The sequence below is a fragment of the Pelobates fuscus genome, chromosome 7 (assembly GCF_036172605.1).
Source record: "Pelobates fuscus isolate aPelFus1 chromosome 7, aPelFus1.pri, whole genome shotgun sequence".
Classification (NCBI taxonomy): Eukaryota; Metazoa; Chordata; class Amphibia; order Anura; family Pelobatidae; genus Pelobates; species Pelobates fuscus.
Genome location: NC_086323.1, coordinates 138,551,087 through 138,570,254, shown reverse-complemented (window position 1 = coordinate 138,570,254; position 19,168 = coordinate 138,551,087). Strand labels below are relative to the sequence as shown.

The 19,168-nt window shown below is 39.7% G+C and overlaps 1 protein-coding gene across 1 annotated transcript in view; it reads right to left on the bottom strand.

The window, feature by feature from the left end:
- Nucleotides 1–16,876, bottom strand: part of LRRC52 (leucine rich repeat containing 52) — a 76,281-nt gene extending 59,405 nt beyond the window's left edge. Inside the window, exon 1 of the mRNA XM_063427521.1 lies at nt 15,626–16,876. Coding sequence (XP_063283591.1) covers nt 15,626–16,268 — 643 coding nt within the window. The 5' untranslated portion in view covers nt 16,269–16,876. The remainder of the gene's footprint in view (nt 1–15,625) is intronic.
- Nucleotides 16,877–19,168: the final 2,292 nt, after the last annotated feature.

Genomic DNA, 19,168 nt, shown 5'->3' with positions numbered 1-19,168 from the left:
TCACTAAAATGGATCATTTTATTATTTTGTCTAAATTACCCTCATCTTCCGAATTAGCTAAACTATTTACCAAATAAGTTTTTCGCTTTGATGGTATACCCAAGGAAATAATATTTGACAGGAGTACTCCGTTCATATCCTGCTTCTGGAGAGCTTTTTGTACTCAGATGGGTATCAAGCTCAACTTCATGTCGGCTTATCATCCTCAATCAAATGGAGCAGCAGAACGTACTAATCAGAAAGGAGGGGGGTAGAGTTGGTGCTTGCACATGCACACTTGCCCTGTAAAAATACCCTACCCCACTACTGCGCATGCACACTACTGACATCACCCCCACCCCCATATGTGCTCTCAACGAGGTAAAGTACCACCACAGGGCCCCACCAAAATACAGCTGTTTCAGCTCCCTTTCTGTGAAAATTCCCTACCCCCATCATTTCCAGTGCGGTAGCTTCACTGGAAGTGATGGGGGGGGGGGGAGGACATTTTCAGAAGGTAGGGTTTTTTTGATAGAACATTGGCCCTGAAGGTAGGTTGAGAAGATCTTACATCTTTGAAAAATCTGTCTGATTAAGGTTTTTTTTCTGGAATCGTAAGGGTCTTTCTAATAATCATCTTCTGATAGACATTCAACATACTCTAATTCGGAGTCTGATTAAGAGGAAAGTTTATCTACCTTAGGCCATTTAGATGGAGGAAAGTTTGCTGCAGTAGCTTTGAAACCTTCCACCTGTGATATCTATGTTTTCAGTTCTCACTGAGGTGAAGATTTTTTATGATATTCTTCTGCCACTTCCAATAGGTATGGCATACATACATTTTTCCCTGCAGGCGCTATTTGATAGCAGCCCAAATATCTATTTGATTTTTCTTTGTTTTCTGGGAGATTTCTCATGGCTCTTACAAAGGCTGTGAGGGAAAAGACCATACATTAATATGATGGGGCTCATTGGCACTCTTATGTCCCGAACTGAAAGATTTGGCTCCCCTATGTTTTCTATTAGAGGAATGAAGAGAGGCAGAGGGAAAAGCCATCTAGAAAAGAAATAACATAAGTGAATGATGAACAGAAACAAGAAATGCAGAATACAATTACACTGGGAAAAGGAGAGAAGCGTTTGGCAGCCTTCTGAGAAGCTTCCTGACCATCTTTGGGTCTAGAGAACCAGGAAACTCCTGGAAATTGGGAAGTGCCCCCTTTGAGGCAGCGATCAGCGTGTGTATGCGCACTATCGATCCTGGGGATGATCGAGCCAAATTTACCTGACTAAGGGTAGAAAATCAGGCACGATCATCGGCACTGTGATACTGAAGAGGGGAGGAAACTCTAGAGGCGAAAAGAGCCCAATGTACTTACTTCTCACAAATATGCCTTGCATAATAAAGTGGACAATAAGGGGCTACTGCAAGGAGCCAAGCCAGTCCAGAGACTATGTATAAGACTGAAGGTATATCAAAGTTCAAAATTGCTAATCATAAAGCCTGACCCAGTTAGTAATGTTCATGCAGGCTTTTTTACGAGGTCCTTCAAGAACAGTGAGGCTGAACTGGTCCTCGGAGACCCATGGTACACATGGTACACATGGGAAGGTGGCCAAAAAAGAAAATTTAGAGTTAAATAAATTCCTGCCTGTCTGAGGACAGGAAAGTCTGCTGTATAGAAGGGGGAGGGACCTTTTATGCATGCACTCTCTCATTTAATTTGAGCATTTCCTGTCCTGCTCTGGCTGGGGGTCGAGCAACCCATAAGTGATGCTGACATGATTAGCCAGGAAAGGTAGACTTGTGCACAGTATGGAAATGGAAGGAACTGAATGCCAAGTCCCTTTTTGTTAACTGTTTGAGTGTCAGGTATTTGCATACATTTTAGACTTAAAGGGTTAATATAGAGGGTTTTCAAATTTCTTAAAACAAATTAATTTTGTTAACGCAGTCTAGATGCACTGAGAGGATCCTCTAATTAACTTAAATGGACACTATATTCACCAGAACAACTACAGCTTATTGAATTTGTTCTGGTTAGTAGAATTATTATCTTCAGGCTTTTTGCTCTAAACACTACTTGTTTCATAGAAAATGCCGTGTTTACATTACAGCCTAGTGATAACTTCACTGGCCACTCCTAAGATGTCTGTTAGAGATCCTTCCTGGGTCATGGCGCCTAAAATGCATCCAAACATTCAGTGTCTCCTCCCTCTGCATGCAGACACAGAACTTTCCTCATAGAGGGGAATTGATTCAATTCATCTCTATGAGAAGATGCTGATTGGACAGGGCTGTATTTGAATTGTGCTGGCTCTGCCCCTGATCTGCCTCTTTGTCAGTCTCAGCCAATCCTATGGGGAAGCATTGTGTTTGGATCAAGCTACCACTTCTGCTGATGTCAGCAGGCAGTGGACAGGTCTAAAGGAAACAGAGCAAAATAAGCATCTGCAGACTTACAAATCATACAAGTAAGATTTTACTATATTTAGGGAGGCATGAGGAGACCAGGGTGGCTAGATGGTGGTTTTAACCCTATAGGGTCAGGAATACATATTTGTGTTCCTGACCCTATAGTGCTCCTTTAACAAAGAAGAAATATTGAGAATATACAATTTGCACCAAAAATGTGGAAAACAAAAAAGGGACAGAAAGGACAAATAATGCATGTCTGTACACACCTATAGTTTCAACGGAATTCCATTTAATATCTTTCATAAAATTTTTGCTATGTTTTATTTATAAAATGGTAGCTAAATTTGTTTAATTTTTTTGCGGAGGGAGCAGGGAGTTTAACATAAAGCAAATAATAGTCACCAACTGTTTCAGAACTACTTGAACTTCAATGTTGCATTGCCAGCCTAAAGACAGTCTCAGTACATTCTAATTCCGTTCACGTGATGTACGGCTATGCTCTGATGACAGTTTCGGTGTTAGCAAACATTCACTGTATGTGATCCCACAGCAACTGCCTGTCACTCTGCTCTCTGCAATGATGCTGGGAGTAAGAAGACATATAGCATATTTCCCAAGTCTCCCTATTTTGGACCCAAATCCCTCTGTCCAGCTTTTCTATCCTAATGTCTTTCTTTTCTTGGCGCTCCATATTTTTAGTATTTATAACAGAGCTCCACAGCAATAAACTCACAGTAAAATTTATTTAAACTACAATAAATGTGAGAGATCACATTGTATAAATAATATACATTGTTCTTGTACTAAATACAATTTTAGCTGTAAAAATTCTTATTAGCAAATTACAGGCCCACTCCCACTCACAACTCTAAAATTAAAGTGTCCCTCTTTGTCTATTTGAAATGTTGGGAGGTATGAGACAGATAGTACAGTGTTTCTAAGCCTGCAGTATTGGTTTCTCTTATAACTATAATGTTAAAGCAGTGGCTCACAAACTTTTTAGGTTCAAGGCGCCCTTAATATTTTAATATTTTTCCAAGGTGCCTCAAGTCAAAAAAATCTCTAGGTTGTATATATGTACAGCACAGCGGCATAACTGGGCCCATGTTCGGCAGAAATGCTTGCCGTTCAAGCCCAGATCCAGAACCTAATCTTGGAAGGAGCACTGGTAGATTATTTAAAGAAACAATCCAGGCACAATAACCACTACAGCACTTGGTAGTGGTTATGGTGCCAGTAGTGCTGTAGTGCCCTCCCAGAGTAAGTAGTCAAACTGTTTAAGAACCGGTTGACAAATTACCTGGGATCTGCCGGGATAGGGACTGTAGAAGGGGATAAGGGCAGTAGTGTGTGTGAGGGGTGCATTGTGTGTGTGTGAGGGGTGCATTGTGCTTGTGTGAGGGGTGCAGGGCATGAGTATGTCGGGCAGTTTGTGTGCGAGGGTTTCAGTGTGTGTGGGGGGGTAGTATACATGTGGGGGCAGGTTGTATGAGGGGTACAGTGTGTGTGTGTGTGGGGGAAGGTTGTGTGAGGTGTACAGTGTGTGTGATGGGGCAGTGTGTGTGGCGGGCTGTTTGTGCGTGAGGGTTTCAGTGTGTGGGGGGAAGTGTATATGTGGGGGCAGGTTGTATGAGGGGTACAGTGTGTGTGGGGGGGAAGGTTGTGTGAGGGGTGCAGTGTGTGTATGGGGGACAGTGTGTGTGTATGGGTGATAGTGTGTGTATGGGGGTAATTTGTGTGTATGTGGGAGCAGTGTGTGTATGGGGGGAGTTATTGTGTCTCTTTGGGGGTAGGAGGGCAAATTCATAAATACCCCCTAACTGTTTACCTTTGCCTACACTTAGTATGTACATTTTTTTTTAAGTTAGTTTAGATAATGTAGTGGGTAAAAATGTAATGGAGAATAGGCGGGTTTTAGGTTATATGTAGAATATACAAGATTACATATAGAAAAAAAATGAGAAACAAATATTTATTTTTTTGTTTTTGGAAAAGATTAGTATATTGCTTTATTTAACAAATCAGTTTATATACTCTGAACAAAAAAAATGGTTTAACATGCAGGGTTATTTGCATGTTATAATTTTGGAGTATATTACGGTCCAACAACTGTAACCAATTGATAACATTTTCTGACTTTCATCTGGAATGCAACTACATCACAGGGTGATGGTTACTGCCGAGCACAGTGATTATGGTAATACGTGACAGGTTTATCATTAACCTATTTTGTTCCACATGGAAATTGCAATATGTGTGCTTCTTTAAGGAAGTCAACATAGTCATTTGAGGTACTGTGCATGTTACTGGTTATTGGTTTTGCTATATTGTGATTACAGTGCTTAGCTGTCCTTTAAATTGTTTATTGATAAAAGGCACCTTAACCATCACAGCTTGCCTTTGTGGTTATTGTGCAAGGAGTGTCCTGACACCACCTATTGTAAGAGGTCAAACTATTTTTTAACAATTTGACTTGTTAAATGGGGTCCCCAGGATGCTGCTCTCTCCACCTTTATCTCCTGAATGTCATCAGTTCTTCATCAGGAACTTCTATTAGCTCTCTTGAGATGGGCCCTGCGATGCAACTGGCTGGGAGCCCAGCAATTAGTAGAAAGCATGACTTGATCATTCTGGACCAATGAGCCAAGCTATGCATTGCAGGGCATAGTTAAGGAGAGATAAAGGAAGTTCCTGCTGAGGAACTTCCAGCTCTCTAGAGATTGTAGAGAATGTAGGATCCCAGGTAAGAAGCCAAACTGTTAAAAAATGGCTTTACTCATTACAATGCCGGGGGAAGGGGACACTCACTACAGAGAGCTGTAGTGGCTATTGTACCCGAGCTATTCCTTTATCAAGGAATTAATAGTTATTGTTGCTTGCACAAATAATTACTCAGTAGAAGTCCTTGTGGTATTAATCCTTATGCTCACACACTAAAATATTTTATGGCTAAAGTGATTCTGATCGCTATTCCTGATTGCTTTTTCTGATTGCTTTGTACCCCAACACAGGGAATCAATAGTAGTCTGGTGTGGCACTCTAGGTAAAGCTATTACTGTTTTTTTGGGGAAAAGAATACATGCTACTATAGAAACATTACTAAAACACAGATTAAGTTATCTCTGGAGTCTTTATTGATCCACCACAAGGATGTTTCAAAATTCAAATATAAATATTCACTATTACTTCACTTACTAATCCCTTATCTAATCTAAGTGGAAAACAGCTCAATCTCCAATCGTAACTGAATAGTATTCTTCTGTTGAACAAAATAGAAAACTGGAAGACTTTGAATGTTGTTTGGAGAAGCAAAACATTTCTTGATTTGGGATTCGTGGATTAGGCACTTAATCAATATACCACCAGGGACCAGTCAGTGGATTTTGTGTACAATGTTATACACATTTTTCTTTTCTCTTAAAAATCATTTGGCTAAACTTAAAAACACCTATTATATCTGTGTCTACCATTTTTTATGATTTTTCCACCATAGCCTTTTTATCCTCCACGTTAACTAGTATCTTAATGGTGATATTTTAACTGTAGTAGATACAGCTTATGTAATACAGAAAGACTGCTGACCTACTGAGTCTACGGCTCTTATTATACATTTCTTTGTTCGTAAGCGTGCATTGTCTATGCTGTATTTTTTTTGTCTTCTGTAAAATCTTTCTTAATAAAATAATTAAAAGCGGTATTTATTTATAACAGGGGCATGTTTCTTCAACTCCTTTTTGGAAATATTTTTAAAATATTTATTTTTAACGTAAGGTATAGAACCCCTTCATCAAATCGATAAAGTGTTGACTGGTATGAATATGATTGCTTCAACATCTCTCCTTGACCCTCTTCAGTCTGGCTTCCGCCCTCTCCACTCTACTGAGACCGCTCTTATCAAAGTGACTAATGACCTAATCTCCGCTAAATCCAAAAGGTCACTACTCCATATTAATTCTCCTTGACCTCTCTGCTGCCTTTGACACAGTTGATCATTCTCTTCTCCTTCAAACTCTTCAATCACTCGGTCTCTGTGACTCTGTCCTCTCTTGGTTTTCCTCCTATCTCTCCCAACGCTCATTTAGTGTCTCCTTTTCCAAGGATACCTCCTCCCCTCGCCCTGTCTCAGTTGGAGTTCCCCAAGGCTCCGTCCTTGGTCCCCTTCTATTTTCTCTTTATACTGCCTCTCTTGGAAAACTTATTGCCTCTTTTGGATTCAACTACCACCTGTACGCTGATGACACTCAGATATACCTCTCCTCACCGGACCTCTCCCCGGCCGTCCTGCAACGTGTCACTGCTTGCCTCTCTTCCATCTCTGACTGGATGTCGTCACGCTTTCTCAAACTTAACCTCTCTAAAACTGAACTCCTTGTCTTTCCTCCTCCTAATACTGATCCTCCTCTCTCACTCTCCCTTCAAGTCAGTGATATCCACATAAGTCCATCCCTACAAGCGCGCTGTCTTGGCGTCATACTTGACTCTGGTCTCACCTTTGAGTCTCACATCCAGTTTGTTGCCAAGTCCTGTAGGTTCCAACTCAAAAACATAGCCCGCATCCGCCCCTTTCTTACGCAAGATGCTACCAAGGAGCTTGTCCATGCTCTAGTAATTTCCCGCATGGATTACTGTAACCCTCTCCTGATTGGTCTCCCCAAAAGCCGTACTGCCCCGCTACAGTCTGTAATGAATGCTGCAGCTAGACTGATTTTCCTATCCAGTCGGTCCTCTCACACCTCGCCCCTCTGCCAGTCCTTACATTGGCTCCCTGTATCCTATAGGAGTCAATTCAAAGTGCTAACCCATACATTTAAAGCACTGAACAATTCCAGCCCCTCTTATATCTCTTCACTGATCCAGAGGTATGCCCCTCCTCGTACCCTCCGCTCTGCCCGCGACCACCTCCTGACCGCTGCTCGCACCCGTACGGCCAACTCACGCTTGCAGGACTTCTCACGGGCGGCTCCTCTCCTATGGAATAACTTGCCTACTGCCATCAGACTCTCCCCTAGTCTTCAATCATTTAAGAAGGGCCTTAAATCCCATCTCTTCAGGAAAGCGTATGGCCTCCCAGAGTAATCTCTCCCTTACATACCTGTCCCTATGGAATAGTGCTTTGCTCTCTCCTCCAGCTCTGCTTCACTCCTACTTGATATTTCCTATCCTAATGTTTCTAATACCCCACCTCCTATAGACTGTAAGCTCATTTGAGCAGGGTCCTCTTCAACCTATTATTCCTGTCAGTTTTCTTGTAATTGTCTTATTTATTGTTACATCCCCCCCCCTCTCAAAATATTGTAAAGCGCTACGGAATCTGTTGGCGCTATATAAATGGCAATAATAATAATAATAATAACATTGTTAATGGCTTATCAGCAATACATTTTTTGCGTAATAAACTTTGAGATCTCTTGCTAATCTCTTGCGGAGTTTGATGAAATCTCTAGTTTGGAAGATTTAGAGATTTATTTTTCAATTTGTCATTTTTGTCCAAATGTATTCTGTTCTTAATTTGCCACAACAAAATAGATACACAAATGTTGTGCTTGATACATTTTATAAAGGCTCTGACTTATTTATTTATTTACTTTATTTGATACTTTCCCAAGCCTGACTAGTTAGGGTATAGAATGCCTAGAAAAATATAGAAAATCAAGGAAAACCATAAAATAATCTTTAAGTTTTTTGCTTAGGGTTGCTTTGCAACTTTTGGCCTCTGTACCAATTTTGGCATGATATAAAACTTGGTCATGAAATATGCTAAGACCACAATTTGCTTAAAGGACCACTATAGGCACCCAGACCACTTCAGCTTAATGAAGTGGTCTGGGTGCCAGGTCCACTTAGGATTAACCCTGCCTGCTGTAAACATAGCAGTTTCATAAAAACTGCTATGTGTACATATGTGTTAATCATTGACAGCCGCTAGAGGCGCTTCCGCACTTCTCACTGTGATTTTCACAGTGAGAAGACACCAGCGTCCCTAGGAAAGCATTGAGAATGCTTTCCTATGAGACTGGCTGAATGCGCGTGCGGCTGATGACAACCGAAGGAGGAGATGAGTCCCCAGGTAAGTGATTTAACCCCCTTCCTCCCACTTCAGCCCGGCGGGAGGGGGGCCATGAGGGACCTATTAATTTGTTTTCCTGGCACTATAGTGATCCTTTAAGCTTACCTGCAACACTCTGCATATGTACAAACCAGGTTGGCTGTCAAGGTTGCCTATCAACTACGGATGGGAGGTGCTGGGTTGATAACCATGTTTGGTCACATCTGCTGTCACATGACTCTAGCATAGTGTGTTGTGGCACTGACGCACATGTGACCATGCATTTCACATGTGCCAATACTCATGCCATAAACACAAAAAAAGACAGCAGTCAATCTTTTCTTACCTCTGTGGATAAACCTAAGTACAACTGTAAGTTGTAACAGAACTCAAACAGAAGGGAATGTTCCAGTCTCTTATCCTACTTTAGGCACCATAACCACAACGAGGACCAAAGAATGGGTAGGCAAATTCGGCACTCCAGGTGTTGTGGACTACATCTCCCCTAATGCTCTGCCTGCATTATCGCTGTAAGAGCATTATGGGAGATGTTGTGGACTGACGGTGCTGAAGGTTACCTATCCCTGCTCCCCACACTGTCCTTTTAAAGGTGCAGCAAAATTTCATTCTGTGTGATAATGTATTTTAACATATAGTAGGGCGAAATAAATTGTATTGCACTAAGAACGTTTAAAACATATAACTATATTGCTTTCATGCTACTTTACACAACACCCAAACCTTAAAATGTGTTATATAAATCTTTGATTTAAATAACAGATTTAAGCAGGCAAGGTTTAGACATACAGACATCCTTGCTATGTTTCACCCTAGGCCTTATTTAATTCCATTTGCTTTAATCATTCACATTATTTCTTTGTATATTTCGGAATTAATATTCCTTATGTTACATAACTCACCCCTTGACATTTAGCCCCCTCCACTTGTAGTGTCATCTCTCTGGTAGGGGGTCAGAGACTGTAGTGATGCAGCATCTTTAAAGCAGCACTGTCATCGGAAAAATATTTGAGAGACTTTCATAAAGATGTAATCATTACGAAATGCTCACAAAGACTGCGTTGGAATTTTAGTGGAATTCCAACACAGTCAAAAGATATTATCCCAACATGATAAAACTGTTACTACTGCCAAGTCTTGTCAGTTCGCCAAGCCATCAGTCACAGCTCATGCTGTTTCACTGGATCCTCTATAGACCTCAGTGTTGTATTCTCACTTATGTGAGCTGAATATCAAAGATAGCGGTGCCCGAGCTGGGGAGCATTAGGTAAGTGTAAGCCAATTCTGCTGCACCAGCATGCCAGTGCACACTATGAAATAGTGCAAGCATGCAAAAGCATTTTCTGGCTTTGTGAAATGTTCCTTACATTCTTAACCCATCTCTAGCTTCCCCTGTGTTATAATTATCCTGCATTTTTGTATATGTATGTGTTGTCTAGGTTTGTTTTAAATGGACACTCTATGCCAGTGGCGTACATACACTCCATGGGGCCCCGGTGCGAAACTGATCCGTGGCCCCCCCCCTACCCTGACTGTGGGCCCCCCCCGACACATACATACAGACACAAACACATACACACAACCCCGACAGACACATGCATACAGAGACACAGACGCAGACACATACATACAGAGACACACACAGACACACACAGACACATACAGAGACACACACATACAGAGACACACACACATACAGAGACACAGACACACACATACAGAGACACAGACATACATACAGATACACACATACAGAGACAGACACACACATACAGAGACAGACACACACATACACACATACAGACACACAATCATACACACATACAGAGACACAGACATACATACAGATACACACACACACACACACACAGAGACAAAGACACAGACATACATACACACAGAGACACAGACAGACACACACATACAAAGACATACATACGGATACACACACACAGAGAGACACACACACACACAGACATACATACGGATACACACACACAGAGACAGACACACATACATACACACATACAGAGACAGACACACACATACAGAGACACAGACACACATACAGAGACACAAACATACATGCACATACACACAGAGACACAGACACACACATACATACACACACAGACACATACATACACACAGAGACACAGACATACACACATACAGAGACACAGACATACACACATACAGAGACACAGACACAGACATACACACATACAGAGACACAGAGACACAGACATACACACAGACACAAAGACATAAAGAGACACAAATACACAAAATGTTTCCTACCATGTGTGACTTTCCCTGGGGTCCAGTGGTGGCTCAGCCTGATGGGAGTCAGAGTTCCCACTCTGACTCCCTCCTCCTTTCGGTTTCCTCCCGCGCGGGCTCTCAATATGCTGGGAGGAGTGACGTGCGGTCACTTCCTCCCAGCCGTGATGATGTAATCACAGGGGGCCCGGTCGCGCTCTTAAAGCGCCCAGCGCAGACCGGGCCCCCTTACAATCCATGTCCATTGGGTGGCCCTGACAGCATGGGCCACCCGATGAACCCCTTAACATGCGGCCCCGGCGGTTTGCTGCATGGGCCGGGGCCGCAAAGCGTGGCAGCTGCTACCCGGTCGCGGGGGTCCGCAGGGCGGCCGGGCCCCCTGGAGTGCCGGGCCCGGTCGCAGCTGCGACCCCTGCGACCGCGGTACGTACGCCACTGCTCTATGCCCAGGAACCATTATAGCTTAATGTAGTGGTTTTGGTGTAGTCTCTGATTTGTAACAATGTTGCAGCGCATGCGCAGTACGCCACCCATGGCTTCTCTGCAGACAATAATTGGATTGGGTGAGATAATTAGTAATAATTAACTCAGCCAGGGATGGTGCAGCCACTCCGTGGAGACTGGTGCAGCTTGGTTATAAAAGTGAGTTTATTTTCTTTATTTTCCTCTTACCGGGGGGGAGGTGGAGGGGGAGGGTGTGTAATTTTAAATCTATAGGAAGAAACTCTAATGTTAGATATACACGTTTGCGTTTCTAACATTAAGTTTCCATTTCATTGCTTGTCAAAATATTGGACAGAAGAACCATTTGTACACACACAAAATATTTAACAAAGAAAAATGCACAGTTGTCTTAAACATGTTTGCTAAAAAAAAAAAAAATGCTCATCTAAATATATGCTTTTTGTTCAGCTCATCTGCAATGCGGATTGGCTGTAAACTCATGCATCAAAGCTGGAAGGTCTTATTGACGCTCCCTTTGAAAGCAGGATCTGTAGATGTCCAGCTTGATATTCAAATATTAGGAAAGGTACCTATCTAATGTTCTCTTCTGTTTTGTTCCTATTAGGCAAATGCAATGTGTGTAAAAACCCAGTAAATATTGAAAATGGTATTTAATGTTCATTTCTTATATTTTAAGAAAGTGGTTGCCCTTTGTTACATTATGTGCAAGGTAAGCACTAAAGTGTGAAATGCAAGGAAATCAAAGTGAAGAATTCAATGTAAATTTAGAATTTCGGGTCAAAACCGAAAACACTATAGTGAATGACCCAGCTGATGTTTCCCTTTTTTCCTAAATCATAACCTGATTTCAATTGGCAGATGAGAGAACCGGATCAACCGTCTCTCATTAATGTGAGTCCATTATGTTCTCACATTCCATGCAGGAGATCCAGTAGAAGTCTTCTTTATTGATTTACAGGTTTATTCACTAAAGTGAGAATTCAAGGTGAATTGAAAGTGAATTTGAAATTTAAGTCCACAGTAGCTGAATGTAAAGCATAGCTGACTTAGGGAATTTTTCCTGTTTGTCTATATTGACCTTAAATTGAAATTTGCTTTGAATTTTCACTATAGTGAGAACTTAATGGGAAATATGTATTTCTCCCTGCAGTATTTTTACATGGTTATTCATTAAAGTGTGATTTCATAGTGAATTTAAAGGAACACTATAGGGTCCGGAACATAACAATGTATTCCTGACCCTATAGTGTTAAAAACACCATCTAGCTCCCCTTGCCCCCCTAAATATAGAAAGCTAGTAAAATTTTATTCCACTCTGCTGGTGCTGGCACTGCCCCTGATCTACCTCCTTGGCTGGCATTATCAGAAGTGATGATCTCAGCCAATCACAATGCTTTTCCATAGGAAGGTGGGCTGGGGGACGGAATCAAATGCCGCCCTGGCCAATCAACATATCCTCATAGAGATGCATTGAATCAATGCTACTTCCTTGTCCATGCTCTGCAATTTCCAATCAAATGCTTCTAGCAAATACCATTACTAAATATTGGATCTTTTACAAATTACACAATTAAACTAATACACTCAAATTGTGCTAAAATAAGTTCAGAATGTGCTTCTCTGATTATTGAATCTCTCTGTGAAGCATTGTGTGATGACTTTAATCTCACACAGGAGGCTGCTGGTAGGGCTCTATACTATGAAAAAGTAAATAAATAAGATCCCTAAATGGCATGAAACACATTAGGTGTTTCTATGTTACGTTTGTTTTTCTCCTGGTGTTTTTTTTGTTTTTTTTTGCACACCGTTCTCTGATCTATTTTATTAAATTGCATTTGTTTTGTTTTTTAACTCATGTCTGTACAGGTTTATATCTACCCGGAGGTTGTTGTTTTTTTTCCTTTCAAGGGAAACCAGCTAAATATTAGTTTTCTTGGATATTTGCTGGCTCTAGCACACAATTAACAGAGCATAGGATAATGACTTCAAACGTAAATATCCTCTGTGTACTGACTAAACATAAAATAGAAGCCAAATGAACAGTCTTTCAGGAAGTGTGTAGGGACACAGCATGAGTCACAGCTAGAAGTGTGGCTAGAGCTGCAAACATAACGTGTCTTAACTTCTAAACAGCAGAGTATTGACAGGTTACACTACTAGTTCTAGTGTATAGACTGAGCGTTTATAGGTATGTCATTTTTGTACAGTAAAAGCAAAGAGGATTCCTCCACATTTTGAATAACATTGCACAAAATACGTCTTTTTGTGTGGATGGCTTGTACTTGTGTTGATTTCAATATTTCACTCAGTTTCAGCTATAAATATGGTTCTAACACTAAATGTCTTCCCAGCACCAACCTGCACTTTGAATCCAAGTTCCTAGCTGAAGATTCTGGTCCGAGCAACTGTTTCAGAGACTGTAAGTGGGGCACTATTAAATATTTTAGATTTTACCACTGGGCCTTGAGATATAATTTTACCAGCATCTGAAGAGAATTTAAGGCTCACAATACTATTAATTATTTTTAGATTATCAATATATTAAAAAAACATATCCTGTGGTATATTATATTATGGAAGCTGGTGCATCAATGCAAGCACAACACACCAAATAAGTATTGAGGGGAAGTAGTATTTATCCACACTAATACTGTAGATTAGAGGAAAAAAAAATGAAAAGAGTATAGAATGTAATAATCAAAATAACTTTAGTAAGTTAGAGATACACTCTAAGCACCATAACAACTTTGCATAATTGCAAAGGTTATTGTGCAAAGAGTTCTCTGCACCACCTATAGTAACTTATTACTGCAGGAATGTATACGCTTTGTTGCAGCTATAAGCCAGTCCCAGCAAAGAAGTGCTTTTCACTGGACAGAATTAATGGGATAAGAGTAGGCCTCATACATAGACCAACATGAACATCTCGATTTGTGGAGTGTCTTCCTGGTATGGGAGTGGTCTGCTGTCTATAGCTGTGCAGGAACTTTGAAGGTGAGTATCTATGTGAGATATATATATATACGGTATATATATATATATATATAGTTTGTAATGGTTTATAAATAAGAGGCCCGTTTGCGCTTGTTGTTTCTATTTTTAACAAAAGACTTGGAAAACATCATGCTTTAATTCTATACTCAAGTCATACACAACGCACATGCTGCCAATGTACAGCGAAAGCCATTATATTCTTGAGAATTAGTGCAAGAATATTGGGACAATTGGAAAGATTATTTATTACATTTGTATAACTGTTTGCAGTGAGGACATGTTAAAACTAACTACACTCTATAATATTAAGAATTTAGATTCAAGTTCTAGCTGATGTCAGATTTTACAAATAAACATATAACGTGAAGCAAAAGTGTATATGTGATTACATATTTAAAGGGACACTGAATAAAGCACTTTAGCTTGCTGAAGTGACTTATGTGTGAAGAGTGTATCCTCTTTTAGCATTTTACAAAAAGTGCAGGTTTCAATAGAAGTTGGCACTTTTCTAAATTAATCTGGTTACACCCTCCGGTCTGTCAATCAGATAACCAATCCTGTCACTTTCTGGATGTAACCTCAAGAGGCAGCAATAGCTCAGAACTCCTGCCTTGCAAAGATTGTTCATTTAACTGCATTGGAAAGAATGTGATTGGACATCCACAGAAAGTCTAGGGTGGGTTAGAAGGGGAGGGCTTGCAAAGGCAGCAGAAAAGAGATATGCCGCTTTTGCAAGCTGTTTTTCAGTATAACCACATTTCGCAAGCTGTTTTTTCAGTATACCCACATTGAAACCATGCATACCTAAATCTTCAACGGGGGTATGCCTACTAAACAGATTTTATGTATTGATTTATTTATTTGGACAGTGGAGTGTCCGGAGATTTTAGTAATAAGTTACAGAAAGTTTAAATATTTTTTGTTTACCTAAAATATAAACATAAATATATATCCAGGAGCTATTTTTTATTTTAGCTGAGCTGAGCTATACCCTGCCACCAAATATTTCTATATCATTCCAATACAGAATGTGCAGAATTTATGAAAGTGATCATATATTTGTAGACTTGGACACAAATGCATTGCAGCTGGGACACACAAATCAAATGCCTTTTGAATCTGCGCTCGAACAAATCAATTCACTCTGGATTTACCTGTGGAGTCTCATTCAATAAATATATTACATGTAACTAGCAGTTTTGTTAGTTACATGTTGTCTACATAGACCAGGCCCGACTATGTGGAAAATCTGGAACAATCCAATATTTAATGGGAAAGATGGAGATTTTAAGATTTCGGAAAAATACTTTTAACAATGCAATTTCTAAGTTGTAGATAGGCTTGATATGCCTGCAAACAGACACAAACCAACCATAAAAGTTACCACAATTGAATGATACCCTCTCCAATAAAATGCTTACCTGTGAAGTATACGTCACTCTCAATCACCCACTTGAGAAACTCTTTTAACGGGCAATAACAATCCCAAGGGTTGGAGCTGAGGCCTAGTGTTCTCAGACTGGGCAGTTGACTGACTGTGCTGACATCCAAATAGTTTAAAGCCGTGCGGCTAAGATCCAACTGCCGCAGTCCAGTGTTGTTGGCAAATGAGTCCTTTTCAACTCCTTCCAAATTGGGATTATCAGATAGTTTTAGGACCACCAGGCTGGTCAACAGATAAAACGTTCCAGTGGTAATCTTGGAAAGGTTGTTATGACTTAAATCCAGGTAAACCAAGGGCAATGCGATGAATGTAGCCTCAAGCGAATCCCCCAACATATTGTAACTGCAATCCAAATATACCAAATCAATTAAAAGGTTGAGATCCACTGATGGTAAATAAGTCAGATTGTTGCGCGTGAGGACCAGTTGCCTGGTGTCCATTGGGATACCCGTGGGGAATTCTTCTAGCTGTTTATCAGTGCAATTCACTAAAAGATGCTCGCAGTCACATTCCTTGGGACAGGATAATCCAAGCTCCACCAAACCAATACCCATAATGAGCAGAATTAAATTATGACCAGCGCAAGGGAACCTATGATTGAGATGTCCTTCTTTATCCATGAACTTGACAGGTCCTACAGTTGCCTTGTAGGCAGATGAGCGATATAAAAAAAGGGTGACTGTATGAACAAGGGCCAGCCCTGTTTGAACAGTCCCCTTGAACAGTCAGTGAGAAGAATGCTGTGGTCATGTCAAGGAACATTCACAATTCCGATTCCATCTATAAACTGATGTCTACCTATTTCTTTGCACGCTTTCTGGGAGCTTCACATCGATCTCTCATCCTCTGGGTCTTCCTGACAGCCTTCTTCCTATGACTGGCTGTAAAAGTGTTGCCGCTGTCACAAAGCCTCTTTGAACTTGAAAGTAAAGCGGGCTATTAAATAGCTGGCTCAGACACAGAAGGGAACACATCTCCCATAGTCACAGTGGTTGCCAGTCGACACCTTTGTGACGTCAGCAGCTATTCAGAGGCAGCTTTGCTCCTGCTCAAGCAGCATAGTCAATGCATTGCTGGCGGTGTGTGAGTGTTCGTGCCTAACATGCCAGGCTGTCAAGGTCTCTCTGTCTGTGTATTCCGTCCCTGACAGGCGAAGCACACAGAATAAAAAAACGTGAGATGACAGGCTAGCCTGGTACGCTGCATTCACTGGAAATCACAATGCCTGATATCGGTTTCTCTGACAGGTTACTGGTCTCTTTGTTCTCATTTTTAGAGGAGTGTCTTTTATTTGCACCCTGGAGCCCTGTTTTTAAGGGTGTACGCAGCTACAGATTTCTCCCAAAGTTTCCTTTTTGTTGGTTATTGTTTTGTTTGTGTGTGTGCTAATTTATTCTAACAGACCTGCATCTTGCTTCACAAAAGGTTAAATTTACATATCAAGAAGAAAGGAAAATGAAAATGGGAAAAGAAAAGAAAAAAAGGGAACAAGTATAGCAGTTACTCTTATACATGAGTTAAAAGGTCACTTGCAACTATTATTTTGTGTGTATGTTTTTGTATATGAGAAAAATTCAATTAAAAAAAATATAAGAAAAAATGTACATATCAATGCTATACTTTACATACATGACAAAGAGCTTTGCCATCGTAAAAAATATAATATTACAAATTCTGTTTATGTCATCTGTGTCTATTCCATTTCATCAGATATAAAACAAATGACGGAATGAATATGGGAAATCCCACTATGACGTATTTTGAACCGGAAAAAACAACTAAATAAAATCACAATTTTTATTTTTTAAAATCAATGTAAAAATAAACATAGTGTGCACAGTGAGTGCAATACAGCTCACAGTCTTTTCCTTGTGATTTTTATTCACGGAGCACTAACATATACTGTAGTGATCTATAATCGATTCAAAACTTATACACCTAGATTCCAAAACAGTACAAATATATTTCTGATATTAATTAAATATTTGAGTCCTTTTGCAAAGAATCCTTATTTACGTCAAAAAGTAAATAATAATAACGAATAATAACGAATAACGAATCTATACAGAAATACTTGTAATTTGGTGTACTATTCAAACACACACGGATAGATAATAATTCAGGTTTTATATTTACCGTACTTTTACATAGGATATTTGCTTGCAGTCTATGAAAGTAAGTCATGATTTCTGCGGGAAATGCCATCCTTCGGAATAGATTATTTAATGATGATGATGAAGCAACGCAGTTGGGGTTGTTTTTCACTAAATTGTGAATTTCTGGGGATTCAAAGTGAATTTTAAATTTTACACCAAAATAAGTCAAACTGGAAACATTTTCCCAATTTGACTGGTTTGGCATTCACTTTCAATTCACATTTGACACACAGGGCTATTCACTATTTAAAGTAATTCATCATGTGTTAATTGTTCTGTATTCAAAATGACTGAAAAGTGAATTTAAAATTTTAGGCAAAAGTAGTTGATATCAAAATATTCTCCAAATCAGGTGTGTTTTCAGTTTAGTTATTTGGCCACAAAATCCGCTTTGCACTCTAGATCAATCACACGGTAATAAATAATCCTGAGAATGTTTATAAATTCGAATTGGGATGAATTGACATCTGAATGGAAAATGACACAACAACAGGGTTATTCAATAAAGCCAGAATGCAAAGCGAATTTGAATCTTAAGGTCAAAATAAATGAACTGGAAAATTTATCTAAGCCATCTATGCTTTCAGTTTAGCTACTCTGGCCTTAAATGTTATCATTGTTTAGTAATGCTGTAAAAAGTCGTATTTTATCTATGCAGGAATCTCATCACCCTTGGCGTATCTATAGCCTACTGAATTGGATGCCTTGCCGCCATTGCATTACCACCATTGCCTTAGGGTAATAGGAATTCAGTGTAGGTCTAATAATGTGTTTTTAAGTTTAAACTCTTTTATTATTGTGAGTTATTAGGACATGTAAAACACAGAAGTCACAAATGGTACATATTAAGCCAATTGGGGCGTAAGATAGTGGCTGTTGTAGATTACACAACATTTTCGGTTTGAAAAATATAACGTAACATCTAGTCAAAATAAAATCTGCTCTTTTTCATGTTTCAAATACGGAAAGGTAGATAATAATGTGTTTTTATAATTTGCTCTTTTTTCGGTCATTGTGGCAAATACCCTAGATTGGGACTCAACGAGAGGTTTGGCTAGATGTGGGCTGAATAGTATAGAACAATACTAAAAAAAAAATTAACACAAGTTATAGGCGATTTTCAATGTTTTACCAGATATCCAGAGACAGCACGGTTTTTCTAAATTAAAAAAAAAAAAATGATGTTTAGTAAAACAATAGATGACATTTTGTCTCTTGATTTTCTTTGCCATTTTAATCCTTTTGAATGCCAGCGGTGAAACATGTTTTAGGCAAGCAACATTATTGCATGTTCTGAATTCACAAATTATTATTTTTTTTATAAACAAACCTAATTTTAATCATTTAAAAGCTTTCGAAGATCT